The 15,393-nt window shown below is 39.6% G+C and overlaps 1 protein-coding gene across 2 annotated transcripts in view; it reads left to right on the plus strand.

Moving 5' to 3' along the window:
- FRMD4B (FERM domain containing 4B) overlaps positions 1–15,393 on the plus strand; it is a 224,965-nt gene that overhangs the window by 190,766 nt on the left and 18,806 nt on the right. For both annotated transcript variants that reach the window (XM_088134355.1, XM_007426078.3), the window contains exons 12-16: positions 6,601–6,677; positions 8,373–8,511; positions 9,788–9,929; positions 12,144–12,277; positions 12,373–12,492. In XM_088134355.1, the coding sequence (XP_087990481.1) occupies positions 6,601–6,677; positions 8,373–8,511; positions 9,788–9,929; positions 12,144–12,277; positions 12,373–12,492 (612 nt within the window). The remainder of the gene's footprint in view (positions 1–6,600; positions 6,678–8,372; positions 8,512–9,787; positions 9,930–12,143; positions 12,278–12,372; positions 12,493–15,393) is intronic.

A 15,393-nucleotide genomic window follows, 5' to 3' on the forward strand; every position in this document is an offset into this window, starting at 1 on the left:
GGGATTCTTGTGCATGGAAGAAGAGTTGATTGCATACTGGTGTTTTTATTCTTTAAGAAACCTTGTCTAGATCATCTGTATTGCCAGACAATTTTGTGAACTATTGCTGAATTCCATGTGAATTCAGGAAAGACTGTGGAATGCTTCATGTTGTTCAGCAGTTTTTGCTATCAATATGTGAAAGGATACCCAGCTTTTTCATTTTATGAACCGTATTATTTGCTTATGATAGTGATACACTGCCTTTTAATATATGTCATCAAAGTGCTGTGTAAAGAACATTAAGACAGAAAAATATATATGAAGTCAGTAAAGCCACATTAAAACAATCATAATTATAAGAAATAATAATAATAATAATAGCATTTGAATACCTAATTATTTCTGAAACTCATCAAATGGGTATCAACACAGTATCCCATTATGAATGCTAATACTACTTTTATTATGAGGTTACAGTAACAGAATCTTGCAAGTCTGAATGCACCTCCCCCCTCCCTCCCTTTATCTTCAAAAGAACTAGGGAGGGTCAAGCCTGGAATGCTTTCTCAAATTCTTACATTTCTCCCTCAGACTCAAATTTCTTTTATCGGACTGCTGTTTTGGTTGCAGCTCTTCCTCCTGTTCCTCAAGGTTATTCCTACAGCCTATTACAATACCCTAAGTATTGTTTACAGTGCTTGTAGATTCAATTTTCAAGTTAGAACATTAACTCATACAGTTTGGTCTTTTCCTGTCTTTGTCACATTTGGGGCTAACAAAACAGGTGAGCTAATATTACTCTAGATCTATCTCTCTGTATTCAAGATGCATATGGTATTCTTAGCTATATCCCCAGTATTCAGAAACTATCAGAATATCAAGAAATGTTGATTTTGGGGACATGGGGTTGGACAAAAAAGCTACACAACATTGGAAGGAGAAATCTACACTTGATTTCAGCAATTATTTTTTATATATGTTGTCTATAAATATTTCAGTGGAGGGGGATGTTTTTGTTTTGACAAGGAGGCAAGAAAGAGTTGAGAGCAATATGGTCTCTGTGTTTGGAACTGTTCTATAGTATATGGTCCCCTTTCCCCTTTTTTGTTATGATGATTAAGTCTGAAGTTATATTATTTCATTAACTCCCTTGTATGTATCCATATTTTTCTTTTGTTAATTAATTTAGCTTGAAGGTCAACGAACTATGGATTTAAGAAAAATATTCTGAAAAAACTGATCCCTAGAATTAGGGAATCATAAATTGTATTATGATCTTGGGCATATATATTTGCTTTCCAGATTAGTATTTAGAATTTTTATTTGGTAACACTTATATTTAATTGCAGTATAAGACCTCTTTCATGAATTACATGGATTTGTTTTTTAAAGTCTTTTCATAGCCACTTATCTGAGAGTAAGCTTGACAGAATCTGACAGGACTGATATTTGGAGAACAAACAGGATAGCACTATTAATCACACCAACTACTCCTGTTAGCATGGATATGATTCTAGATAGGATTCCAGGGTGCTTGAGGCCAAAGCCACCTGCGGTGCTCACTCCACCGCCAGAAGGTCTGGGAAAAATCAGTGCTTTGGATTTTTACCATGGTATATTGGGATCTGCTTAGGCAAGCCATGCAACTGTTTCTATCAAGAAAGCATGAGAAATTGTAACATCCACTTATTCATAGGTCTCAGTCTTCACAGGCTTCTAGTCAAAGAAGCTGCTCATTTCAGTACACTCTGCTGGCCCTCCCACAAACTTCAGATCTGTAGAGCATTACACGTATGTCCTGCTGGCCCATAAAAGATTCCTGAGGAAGTGATAAAAAGGGAGAGTGCTCTAGGAGTCATTATTAGTCAGAAAGATAAGACGACAAAGGAAAGAGGGTACACTTTCAAGTAGTCCTGTTTCATGCACTCTTTGCTCTCTCCGTCAGTCTGAGCCAAAGGGAAGGGCCCCGGGAATGCTACAAACTTTTCCTGTTAAACCTGTTGCCTTTACAGAGGGTGAGTAAGACTAATGGGAGCGGGGGGGTGTCTTTCTTCTAGCCCTTGTGAAGTGGGAAGTCATGACACTAGCCCTTGCCCAGGGTTCATTAAAAACATTTTCCCTCTCTCCACTCCTGGCTTTGTGGCACGCCCCTCCTTCTGTGAGACACCCATCAGGTTTGCTTGCTTTTCTCTCTCTGCGGAGGAGGAGGAGGAAGAAGAGAAAAGGAGGGTGGAATAAGGAGGTAGACCCAATGATAAAACCTGATGATGTCAGCAATGTGTCAGCAGAGAGAGGCAGCCAGTGAAACTAGAATTACACCTAAGTGTCTGAGGCATTGAGACAAGAAGTTACCCTGCTACTGGAGGAAAGGCTTGGAGGGAAAGAGGATTATCTAAGCATGCATTTTCAAAATACAAACATACTATTGCACTTTTGGGAACATAGAGAATAACAATTCCTTCAGCCTCTGCAAAGATCCAGGTAAGCACAGAGAAGCTTCCGTGGGCTGCTTTCATTTGATCCTCTGTGAGCATGAAGTATTGTGTGCAACGTTAAAATGCATGGATCTCCTGTTTCAGAAGTTGGGGAGAGAGGAGGTGAAAAGGAGTGGTGACCCCAAGTGGACATAGTTTGAGTGAAATCAGCCAATGTGTGTCTTTATAAGATGTTTAAGATCAGGACTAACTTCTGTTATTCAAATGTTTGTTGGATATAGAAAGTTCTAATTTCTGTTTTGCAGTCGTTTTCCAATGGAACAAGATGTCTCAAAACTCCTATAAGTTATTTTGAGGATGTTTATATTCTTTTTATGGAATATAAATTGGGTATGTAAACAAGGATTGTTGAAACATTCCAGCAAACCAAAACAGGGCATTTTGTCAAGCAAAATCCAGTGCAATTCACAGCCTTTTTAAACAGAGCATCTAATAAAACAATTGCAAAGTATAGCTTGGAGCTGGAAAGATTTTTGAAGATGAAAGGCTGGTAAAAGGAATGGTGCTTGGCTTATTCATGAACACATACAAAGGATTAGTTATTTCTGACACAAGTGCATTTAGCATAGAAGTTTAATCTTTGATGTTTATGAAATGTATGATTGTTTTGTGCTGTTGACTACAATTTATTTTTAGCAGCTTTGTTGAGATATGGTGGTTCAAAATATTATATTCTGGTGTTATATACATGAAAACTGAAATACCTTGGTGAGATTTTTGTAGGCAAATTTCTTGGCTACATATCTGTTAAGTTCATTATCTACTGAAATTAAGAATTTGAACATTTACTCAGTAGTCATTTCAATTCTGATCAAAGGGCTTCCTCACAAGGTACAAAGAGTGTTGTACTTTGGGTGACTCCAGTAAGTTTTTACTCCTTTGCACATATATATGAGAGTAAGTTAGATTGAATACTGTGGAAATTACTCTCAAATAACAGCCATTTATTATTGAAAAGGTACAGATAGTAAGGTAACATCCCCAAGCACTGTTTTTTGGGAGCATGGTGGACAGGAAATTAATTTCCCTATATCTAAGCACAAGATTTAGCTGTTGAGAGACTGACTTAAACATAATCATTTTTCAGTGATCCAGAGATTCTGTGAAACCTGGAACTGTGCAGTTCCAGATAAACTGTCAATTTACCTTGGGCTGGAGATAAAAAACTTAGTTGCCAAACCAGCTGTTTAGGTATCTTTTCATCTTCTACATTAACAATGGCAACAAAGGGTTTTGGAACTAAATTGTACTACCAACTACGCCTGTGAAAGTTCATTATCTCTGGATAATCCTTCAGAGACAGGTATGAAAACTTGCTGGCTTTGTTTTGCACAGGTGCTTATTAACAAAAACTTTAGGAAGCAGAGTCCTTTCCTGTTGCAAGTCCCAAGAAATAAGGGGACAGCTGTAGATTGATTATATTAGAGTTCTTCTGAATTGGCTGGATACAGCAAAAGACACTTCTTTCTGGAAAGATATTTGAAATTAAATGAGGGACCATATCTCAGTGGTAGAGTACAAACTTTGCATGTAAAATGCTCCAGGCAAGGTCCCTGACATCAGCCCTGGATACTTACTGTCACAAAGTGTAAGGTAGGGATGATGCTGAAGTTCCTGCCCTACCAGCTGCAGTCAGCGTGGCTGGGAGTGAAAACATTGGGGGTTGTAGTTCAGCAGGGGTCGTAGATTCACCACCATTGTCATAGATAGTATTGATCTGGATGATCTCATTCAGTTTAAGACAGCTACCTATGTTTTCTTAATATTTCACTGGTTTTATGGCTAAGTATGGGCATCCTTCTCATCCTGCTCCACCTCTTCTGTGCTAATTTAAATTCCTTCTGTACTCTTGGGTCATCCCTTCTAAGCTCCTTTCCTTGTTGCATAGTTCTTACTTCCTGTTCCCAGTAGAAAGTGGCACTCAGAGCTACTTGCAACACTTTGGAGTTACCCTTGAGACACTGTTGCTGCTGCCAGTACCAAGTGCCAACCACACTGAAAGGACAGCATCATTAGCTTTGTATTCAGAGTAAGATGGATAAGGTTAGCTTCATGTAATTGTTCCAACTTTATCAATTCTTCTTGTATCTTTCTCTGTAATGTTCATGTAGGAAAGCAGGTTGGAGATATATTCTTCATACTGCATCCACAGTTATTCACTATGTACTGGGAAATATCCACCTCCAGATAAGATATATTCCATCCCATGGAATAGTAGTGTGAACTTGTGGCATGAATTTAAAAGAGCTTGAGGGACAGTTCAGGAAGAAAATGATTTTCTAGCATTTGTACGCAATAATATGTCTGTCCCAGGGTTTCTGTATTAAATGGAAGTGTATGTGGAGAATATACCCCTTTAAAAACCTGCATAAGGAACTGAAGTATACACCCCACATGCTGTGTCTTTTCAAACTCTAGATAGTATTTTTTTCTTACATGCTCTTCCATATCACACATTCAACACAAAGCAAAACTTAGGGTTTTCAAGTAGCATCTGACCAATCTTGACTAAGCTCTGATGCTAAATACAGTCTGGCCTGATGAGGACTTGGGTTGGGAAGCCACCATGAAATCCCAGGACTTTAGAACTATATCAGGAAATAGAGAAGACATTCCAGAAGGCAGTGACAAGATCTGTAATCTTCCCAAGAAAAGATGTTACCTCTGACAGCCAGTGTGATGTAGTGGCGAATCAGTTGGACTGGGACTAGGAGACCCAGGTTGAAGTCCAGCTTCAACCATGGAAGGTCATTGGGTGACTTCGCCCCCCCCCCCACACTTTCAGCCCAGTCTACCTCACAAGATGGTTGTTGTGAGGAAAGATGGGAGGAGGGAATGCTATGTATGGAGGAGACTATGCTTAGGTATGCCACCTTGAGCTCCTGAAGAAAAAGCAGAATATAAATCCACTAAATACATAAGTGGTGCGTGATTCATAATAAACTATTTTTGGATTCCCCCCATCTCACTTTGATCTTTCATTTTAGCAGACTTGTGTACAGTTTTCATTGCATTCATCATCCTATTAGACAGAAGTAACACTTGCCACCCAATGTAAAGAAGACAGTTGTTAAATGATGACTCCTTGTTGCCATTTAAGTCAAAGGAAGCTATAAGGGTTAATGGAAAGAGAATTGTTCTGTTATTTCCATGCATTGCTGAGATACCCTCCCTCTCTTTCTCTCCACAGACCTTTGCTTTTTATGCCAGGGAATGTGTCAGAGTCTGAGCTGAATCACTGTTTACCCAGGAGGCCATAACAAACATTAAAAATAAAGTGCAGGGCAATCCTGTAATTATCTACTCTGAACTAAGCACTTTGGAGTTCAGTGGGAATAATGTCCAGTTAAGCACTTACAACAAATGTGGACAACCTTCCACAGGTCTGCTACATAGTTCATTGCCTAGTTTCTGTCCTAAGAGTTTCTGCAGGATCTGACCACTTCTCCCTCTATTCAGATGGTTGAGCTCTCTATTTTTCTGCAATTTGCTGGATACCCCTAGTCCTAACTATGACAAATGTTTGCATGTGTGTGTGTAAACAGATGATTGATCCACATGCTCCAGATGCAGTCCACAAGCCTGGAAATGCTTTTGAGTTATTAAAACTGCAGCTTTAGGTACCCTATACAGATCCTGTTAGTTACATGTATTTCATATGGGATTTTGTAGTTCCTGAATAGAAAATTTTAGAAAAATTCAGTTTAGTTGTCCTGCCAGATGATGTGCCATTCCAAGGTAAAAATCACACCAGGTCTCTATCAGTGATGGTCCTGTAATTAATTGGGTCAGTTTCAAAGGTCACGGCAAGAAGTGTTTCATTATGTATCTTTCATTATGTATGTTGATTTTTATTTGTACATGTAAAATGCCCTATAATATCCTTGTGATTGTAGCACTATCTATAGGTAGAAATGTACAGTAGAAAGTGTATTACTGTAGGCATTTTAATCTGAGAAATATTTAAGTTTAAAGAATAAGATTTGTGCATAATTCTCAGCTGTAGCTTGGAATTCTATTAGGTTACAGCTCTATGGAGTTATTAGTAATGTAGCACTGTGAGAAGATAAAAGATGAGTTCTGAAATATTTATATTTTCTGTTTTCTTTTTTAATTCTTCTAGCTATTTCAGTGGAAGCAGCTGGAGAATCTCTATTTCCGTGAAAAGAAGTTTGCAGTTGAAGTTCATGATCCTCACAGGTAAGCAACCAGAAAACTAAAACTATCAGACTGGATGAATTGCTAATTCTATGGAGCCTATGTTTATGCCATATTCACACATGATGCTAAACCATAATGTGATTTGTTTGTTTTTAGCTCATCCATCCCAAGGGGGAAAAAAACATAATTTAAAAATAGTATGGATCTACCCATTATGCTAACCTGAAAGGACTGAACTCCACATCAAGTGTGAACAAGCCCTGCTTCCCAGATATATCTAGGTTTTGAGAGATAGTTCCATATAGTATTTATTTCTAATATAACCAGAGGAATAGTATTGTAGCCCTTTTTCCCATTAGTGTTCCAATCATTTCCTGAAAAAGAGCTATGAATTTATTTATAACAAATAAAACAAAAGTTGGCACAAACTGTAAAAAGAAAAGCAGTTGGGAGAATGTTACAGACTGAGTCCATTGAAAAATTGTGGTGCAAATTATCCACATAAATAAACTCGAATGCCTCCTAGAATGTTAAGACTGCAGCATTCAGCTTCTAGAGATCTTACACCATTCATGCTGCCTGGAGATTTCTGGGAGTTGTAATCCTGGTACGTCGCCTTGAGGAAGGTTAGTATAAGCAAATGCAAAATTCTTAGTGTGTATAACAGTTCAGGCAGCTCAAATATTCTGGAAACATTTAAAATAAATCCAAAACCACCCTTTAAAAGTGAAGTACATATTTTGTTTTTAAACCATCTCTTCCAATTCATACAAATTGTAAAAATTTTGAAATCACAAGTTTACTTCATATTATCATATATTCAGAAGCCACAGGGTAAACTGTAGGAAACTAACACTGCTGATATAATAACAACTTAGAATAAGCCATAATCACTACATACTTTATCCAGTCATCCAAAAGAGGACAGGTTTATATTTGATGCATTCTCTGTGCACTAAGCTAAGGTGGGGCGGGTTGGGGGGGAGCAGAAAGGCATTCCCAAGAACAGCCCGTTGGGATCAGCAGCTTCGTTCCTCGTGTCAGTATTGGCTGAGAAAACTTCCCGTGCTGGCTCTGGAAGCAGCAGTGGGAATTGTGTTCCATCTCAGCTCTTCCTTCAGAAGCATGTACATTTCCATCTGTTATTTTTCACTAACACTTGCAACAAATCTTTTTTTCTTTAGTTCAGAACCGTACAATTGTGAAGGAAGTGGTTTTGCCTTTGTGACTCAGTTTTCTAGTGAAAAGAAAAGTCAAAAGACTGGGTATATAGAAACCTCTTTTCCACCCATGTGGAAAAGGTAGGGAGAGCGGGGTGGTTATGACTAAATTCTGCTTTGCCTAAAACCCCATCATTGGAGAAAATATTCAGAGAAAAGGTTTCTCCCTGATAGTTTTCTCCCCCCCTCCCCGCCTTTGGGAATGAATGTTCAGTCTTGCTAGCTGCTGCTGCTGCCTCTTATATAATCTAAAGTGGTACAGCCAGGCACAGGTTTGCTATCTCAGTGAGAACTAAACTAGATACATCATAAACATAAAAATAGGATTGTTAACTATTTCGGTGTCTGTGGTTGGTTAATTGCTTGCTTGCTTATTTAACCTCTACAACAAAGAATGCAAAGGGTTAATCTGAGGGCTTGAATTAAAATGAAAAATCTCTCTCTCTCTCTCTCTCTCTCTCTGTCTTTTTCAAAAAGCAGCATTCATTTTAAATATCCTTTTAAAAATGCTTAGAATTTCAGTATCAAGACGAACCTTTGGACAGAGCGGCCTTGTAGTACAAACCTGGTATGCGAACACTTCTCTGATCAAATCCATCTGGGTTATGGCAATTAGTCAACATCAGTTTTACTTGGACAGGAAACAAAGCAAAGTAAGTTGTCTTCAGTGAAAGAATACTTAATGTAATTGGTGAAAGAATACTTAATGTAATTGGTTAAAATGGAGAACTGTCCTGCGTACCAGAACCCTTTCAAAGTGATTGTACAGGTAGTCCTCGGGTTACAACAGCAATTGGGACCAGAATTTCCATCACTAAGCAATGCAGTCGTAAAGCACAATGTTACATGACCACATTGCTTAGCAATGGCAATCCTGGCAGTCCCCATTGCCATCATTAAGGGAGGATCATGGTTGTTAAGTGAGGACCTCACATGACCGCAACTTGTGACCTCTTTCCGGCTTCCCGCAAGCAAAGTCAGTGGGGAAGCCAGCATGAAGTTGCAAGTCCCAGGTTTCTCTTAAGCGGGCCAGTGGGCAGGTGAGTGCTATGGAGGGGGGGGGTGCTGCAGGTGGGCAGACATGCTACAGAGTACGAGATCCCTGGGATCTTGTCCTCCATAGTGGGCTCCTCAGGAGAAGCAGCAGCAGAAGCAACTTACAGAAGTGACTTAAGACCTTCCCTGCCGGCTTCCCCGTTGACTTTGCTTGTGGGAAGCTGGCAGGGAAGGTTGCAGATGGTGATCACGTGATCATGGGATGCTGGAACCATTGTGTGAGCCAGTTGCCAAATGCCTGAATTGCAATCGTGACCATAGAGGTGCTGCAATGGCCAGAACTTCAAGGACTGGTCCTAAGTACCACTCATTCAGCACTATCGCAACTTTGAACAGTCATTAAGTGAGTGGTCATTAACCAAGGACTACCTGTATCATCCTTGCAAATTAGCCTACCATATTTTCAAGCCTACCTTTTAAAAATAGCCGTTTTAGTTATTTCTGGCATATCAACAACAAGCAGAATCAGCTCTCTTATCATTTGTAAATATTTTCCTATTCACTGGGAGTATGGAAGCCTGAGCTGAAAGGCTAGTTAATACAGTCCATTCTTTGAGCCTCAGTACAGTTATTAAATCTATTTCATGCTACTTCCAGTTAGAGCTAGAGAAATGTTCCAGACATGCACAAGGTTTAATTTACGACATTTACTTTTCCTTTCTGTTTCCTATATTCATTTTGAACATTTCTCATGGATAATTAAGCGTTGGCTTGTTTTTTTAATCATTAATAGCAGAAAAAGTCTGAAAGCAACAATATTTAGCTTTGGGAGCACTGTGAAATGTGTTCTGGTGCCTTTTGTTTTATTATAGATAACTTGGTGATACTTGGTGGCTCATTGTTTTAGTTCGTTTGTTTCCAATTTTTTTTCAGGCAAAAATTCCTTCAGCCAGAAGCTTGGATGATATTGCAATGGACCTGACAGAAATGGGAGTGCCAAAAGTTTCAAAACTAACAGCTTTGGAAGCAAAGAATCAACTTATTATGGCCAGCAATGGTAGCTTAATCTCTTCAGGTAGGAAGTCTTGCGCGGTTCAAATGTCTATATCTCTGAATCTTGTTTGTACTGTATAGTTTGCTGATGGATACACTCTAAATGGTGAAAACATAAAAGAAAATCTTCTAATATGAGACATCAGATTAGTATTAGTAGACATGACAAAACCAACAAAAATCCTTGCTAGTCCTTGGCAGGTTTTGAGCAGAGGTTCAGAAAAAATCTCCCAATCAGTTTTGGGTCTGATAGTGGGATTTCGTAAAGGAAGTGGTGCTGGAAATGAAAACAAAAACTTTCCCTCAAGTTACCATATCTCCTGCTTGCTGCTGCTGTTGCTGGTGTTTCAGATTTCAAAAATATTAGGAAGAGCGTTTCGGGGGAAAGTCTCTTCATTTTCCTAGTAGGAAAAAAATGAATCAACTAATCAAAGCTTGGCACCCTAAGAAACATGAATAGAAATACACTCCCAAAAGTAAAATTTCTTCTTCCCTTTTCCAGTCCTCTTAAAACCTGGGTCTTCCCCCAGGCCTTGGGCTAGTGTGGATGGCAGGCTCCTTGTGTAATAGTTTGCTACTAGAGGAGTAGTCCTGGGTGACTGTTCTGTTGCCCAGCAGTTCCACTTGCTCAGGAGTTCTTCCCGAGATCTGTCTAGTTATCTCTTAGAGAAAGAGATAACTAGATAGATCTGGGGAGGAATTCCTGAGCAAGTGGAACTGCTGGGCAACACAGTAGTCACCCAAGACAGATGGAACCTGTCCCGTTAGGGCTACCCACCTATCCTGCTTATCCTGCATTCTTTACTTTTGAAACAGCACTCTCAGGACAGGCATTGTGCAAATGTGACAGGTGCAGGAAGGAGGAAGGGACCAATTATATTGCAGATAACTGGTTCTAGCCACCCCATTCTTGGGCACTCATGCAAGAAGTTACTGGTTGCAAGGAAGAAAAAATATTTTTACAGTCTGTTTGGTCTGGTTGACACTCAGCTGCCATGCAGGTTTACTCAGGGCAACTTTCAGGGTGGCATTAGGACATTCACATGTCATTTCTTCTTTCTGCTCCACCCAGATGGCTTTGAACTCTCAGGAATCAGAAGTCTCTTGTAGTCTTGTTCTGTACATTGATGCAGCAGCCAACTTGCCTGCCCCACATTCTGGGATTTGTAGGTCAGCGTACTGAACTGAAAATCTAGTTTTCCAGGGCTGTACTATAAGGGCCCCCAACCTTGTACCTTCCACCTGCATTGAAACTACATTTCCCAGAATTTGCAGCCATTCTGGCCAGAGGCACTTGTCAACATATCTGGAGTGAACCTCCTGGGAAAGGCTGATTTAAGAAAACAGGCTAGTTTGTGTGTTACATTTATAACCCAACTTTCCTCTAGATTGCTCAAGATGATGTACTTTAGGCTTATCCCTTATTTTAGCCTCTTAACAGCTTTTGGTAAGTTAAGAGAAAATGATTGGTTTAGTCTCCCACTGAACTCTATGGTCAAGTGAGGACTTGAATTAGCTTTTCCCTGGTCTCCATCTAACACTATAATCACACTTCTTCTCAATGAGTCTCTACAGGTTCTCTTCAAAACAGATTATTTGTAAGAAGGACAACTTCAATCTGTCTTCAGCTGAATATGCACCTTCCAAACCTTGTTTAATGCAGTGAGGAACCTACAACCACCTAGTTTTTCCAGATCTGCCCAGTATATATAGAAAAGATGTTTGAAAAGGAAGTCCTAATATAATTAGAAAGTTCAGCAGATAGAAATCAAGCAGTAACTTACGTTTGCCTTTTACATTGTTCTTGAATTTACCTCGTAATCTCATGAGTTTAAACAATTTGAATACAGTTAAGGGGAACACATGCATACATGTTTGTCTGAGCTGGAAACGGAGCGTTCACTGAATTGTAGCACCGCTGAAATGTCATGGTTAGTTTAAGAAAAGATGTAAGTATCTGTTTAAAGCTAAGCTAACAAATTTGCAAGTTGAGCTGCAATACAGTGTTGTGGCATTCTAAGCATTTATATTCCCCAAACTCTGTTTCTCCACCAGGCTCCAAACAGTCAGTCAGCATTCTGTGGCTACTGAGCATGCCTACTTCTCGGAGGGGTTCATTTGCACTTTCCCTCCCCTTCATTTTTTTGTTTTGGTTTGTTTGTTCATTTTTCTTACATCCATAAATATTGGGGCTCCCCCAAGCTCTTTGACCTATATGCCTATATTGCTTTTATAGGTTCTCAAGATTCAGAAGTCAGTGAGGAGCAGAAGAAAGAGAAAATCTTAGAACTGAGAAAGAAAGAAAAGCTTTTACAGGAGAAACTCTTGCAGAAAGTTGAAGAGTTGAAGAAGATCTGTCTGCGGGAAGCGGTAAGGCCTGTTCTTTGGCTCCAGTCAAGTGTGGCTTGGGAGTATTCCTTCACTCATTCTCAGGTTGCTAAGGGTGCTCTTCTCGCTTTTTGTAGGAGATCACTGGAAAAATGCCGAAGGAATATCCTCTGAACACTGGAGAGAAACCTCCTCAAGTCAGAAGGCGTGTAGGCACAGCATTCAGATTGGATGACAATCTGCTACCTAGTGAGGAGGTAGGTACATCTGTATGTATGTATGTGTATGTATTTGTAAGATTTATGTGTGGCCACCCATCTTAAGAAGACAACTCTGGGTGGCTCACAACAACAATGAAAACCATAAAACAAAAACCTGGTGCCTCAGGCATCTTCCTTGGATGCTTCCAAACCACCCATAGGTGTCTAGCTCACCCTATCCCAGCACTTGTGCAAAGAGTTTACTTTGGAGGTTTCACTGGCAAAATCAGGTCACCTGAGAACTTCAAGTGGGATGTCTTTTAAGTATTCTGCTTGCTTATAACTTTTACTTTTTTTGCGTTAGATAAGAGCCCCAAATCCAACATGTAAGGACTGCTAGAAATAGAAATGAATTATCAGTGGATGGGTTTCAGTCTTTGTACAATGATTTTAAGAGCTAACATGGCCTTAATCAAAATTTTGATTCTACTAGTCTGAGTTGCTTAGAATTTTGATCATTGGTTTCAATGAAACATAGAATGCATAGGAGTGCCTTTTAGCAGATTTTTAAGTGGACATACATTCTGGGTAAGAAGTGGACCATTTCCTTCTGGTTAGGAGCTGCACATGATTTGGGAGACTTTGATTCCTGCCATTCCCTTTTGCATTTATGCTAACATTTCTCTTGGAAGTCAGAGTCTTTTATGGTATCGAATGAAAGCTAATGTGGGAAGCAAAATATGGGTTGCTGTTATGCAACAATTCTTATAATCTGATATTTGGAGTAAAATCCTTTTCGCTTCTGATCAGAAGTATGAAATTAAGTTGGCTTAATTCTTCATGTTTTAAACTTCATGTGCAATTTCTTATAAAATTTGATGTGCAACTCTGTTTTTGGGAGCACGTTTTAATAAAATAGACATCTTTGTTTATATTTTGTGTCATAGAACTGTATCACAAAATTTAAAGATGTTCCAATATGGAAAGATAGCTGTGTTATGTTCTCCTATTGCCTGGACCCTCAGCGGGGTGTCTGGGAGCCACAGTGTGTCTGCCAACATAGTGCATGTTGCTCCCTCCCAATTTTTAAAGGTTCTTTTAGTGTTAAGAAAAAGAATGGGAAGCAACCATACTGTGAAAAGAGCTCCAGTTTCAAGTATAACAGTGCTTCAAGGACAAAGGCATTCTGAGAATATAAAAAGGTGAGTGGTGATTTCCTGGTGAATAAAGCACTGGGCTAAAGATACTAATCACCATTGCAACCATTTTGTGAGTGTGCTCATAACTTGCTCTCAGCATTCTCCCAGGTTCAGGACCTTTGCCATATTGATTTGAGACTTAAGAAAGACTGCATTAAAATGTCAGAAGAAAAATGGGTTCAACACCCAGGCTGGGCAAAGTAAAGGCAGGGGTGGAGCAAATTATGTGGTTCTTTGTCACCTGAAAAGCAGGCTTCCAGGAAGGAAGTGTGAGTTTCACCCCACCAAACGTGCTTGTTTTGTTCACATGCTTTTCTGCGGAGTATGGGAATGGAAGTAACGTCCATGCTTCTCAGCTGAAACGGGGGCAGTTAAGATACCCTGTTTTCTTACTCCAGATTAATGATGCTAATGTAATCTTTTAAATGTATGGGTCTACTTTATCTAAAGAGGTGTATGTATCTCTGTGCAGTGAAGAGATCTATAGAAAGCTAAAATTAATTGGAGAAAGATGTTATGCATGCTAGCTTGTTATTACAGTATTTCTTTATGTGTTCTTTGGAGTGTCCTTCGGTATTTGAAAGATACCTTGCCTTAGATGGCAATCTACAGCCCTAGCTGCACTGAAGTTTTAGACCTGAAAACACTGTCTAAAAGTCTCTAGCCCTGCTTTTTTTAAGCCCCCCCCCCTTCCCCAAAGCCACCTCTAATTGCATCCAGGGTTATCTAGGGGAGGAGTTTCAAAAAAATAAAAATGGTGACCCTGGGTGTGGAGCAAATTATGTGGTTCTTTGTCACCTGAAAAGCAGGCTTCCGGGAAGGAAGTGTGAGTTTCGCCCCACCAAACGTGCTTGTTTTGTTCACATGCTTTTCTGCGGAGTATGGGAATGGAAGTCCCCATCCCTTTTTTACACACTTTGAACATACCATATTTTTCCGACTATAAGATGATACTTTTTTCTAAAATCCTTACCCTAAAAACTGAAGGGCGTCTTATTCAAGGAAGTCAGCCGAGAATCACGCGGTTCCAAACTGCCCATATTTTGTTTCTGCAGAGAGGCTTCCTCCTATTGCTAGCCTCCAATCACGAGTGAAATAGCTTGTCTCCCAAACAGACTTCCTCCAATCACGAGCCTGATGTAACTGACGTCAGCTGATGCTGAACAAACCAATTAGAGGAAGGCTGATTGCAGAGACAAGCTATCTGCAGTTTCACTCGTGCTTGAATGTAATCAGTTAAGCAAAAGAGCCTGGAAATAGAGCTGCAGAGAGACGGTTTGGGCCTCCTCCCACCGAGTGTATCAGGTCAATGTTAACTAATTACTAAATAAAAATGTGTTCTGCACTATCTTTAAAATATTGATTTTTTAATTTTGGGCTGGAAAAGTGGGGGTCGTCTTGTACATGGGGGCATGTTATTGTCGGAAAAATACGGTACATCACAGATTAAAAGAGGCAGAACTTGGATCTGCAATTGTATCCACCAGCTTGATGTTTTTAACCCTGCGAATGCTCCTGGTTGCAACACTGAAGTTTGGTGATGTGTTTGTCAAAGAATTGGTAATGCAGTTGGCTGGGGTCTCTCTGATTCTTTACCAACATCAATTAATACGGTTTTCAGATGTATGGGCATTATTATATTAGTGTTTTCATCTTAATAAATATATTGCAGGAAAGCTTTTGGTTCACAGAATGACAGTACTGCAAATGCATAGCTGCTCGTGGAGAGATCTTCAGCTTTAACATTAATAAATGTGGT

Source organism: Python bivittatus, unplaced genomic scaffold (assembly GCF_059951505.1).
Source record: "Python bivittatus isolate LINGU-HERP-01145 unplaced genomic scaffold, Pbiv_v1 ctg000080_np1212, whole genome shotgun sequence".
Classification (NCBI taxonomy): domain Eukaryota; kingdom Metazoa; phylum Chordata; class Lepidosauria; order Squamata; family Pythonidae; genus Python; species Python bivittatus.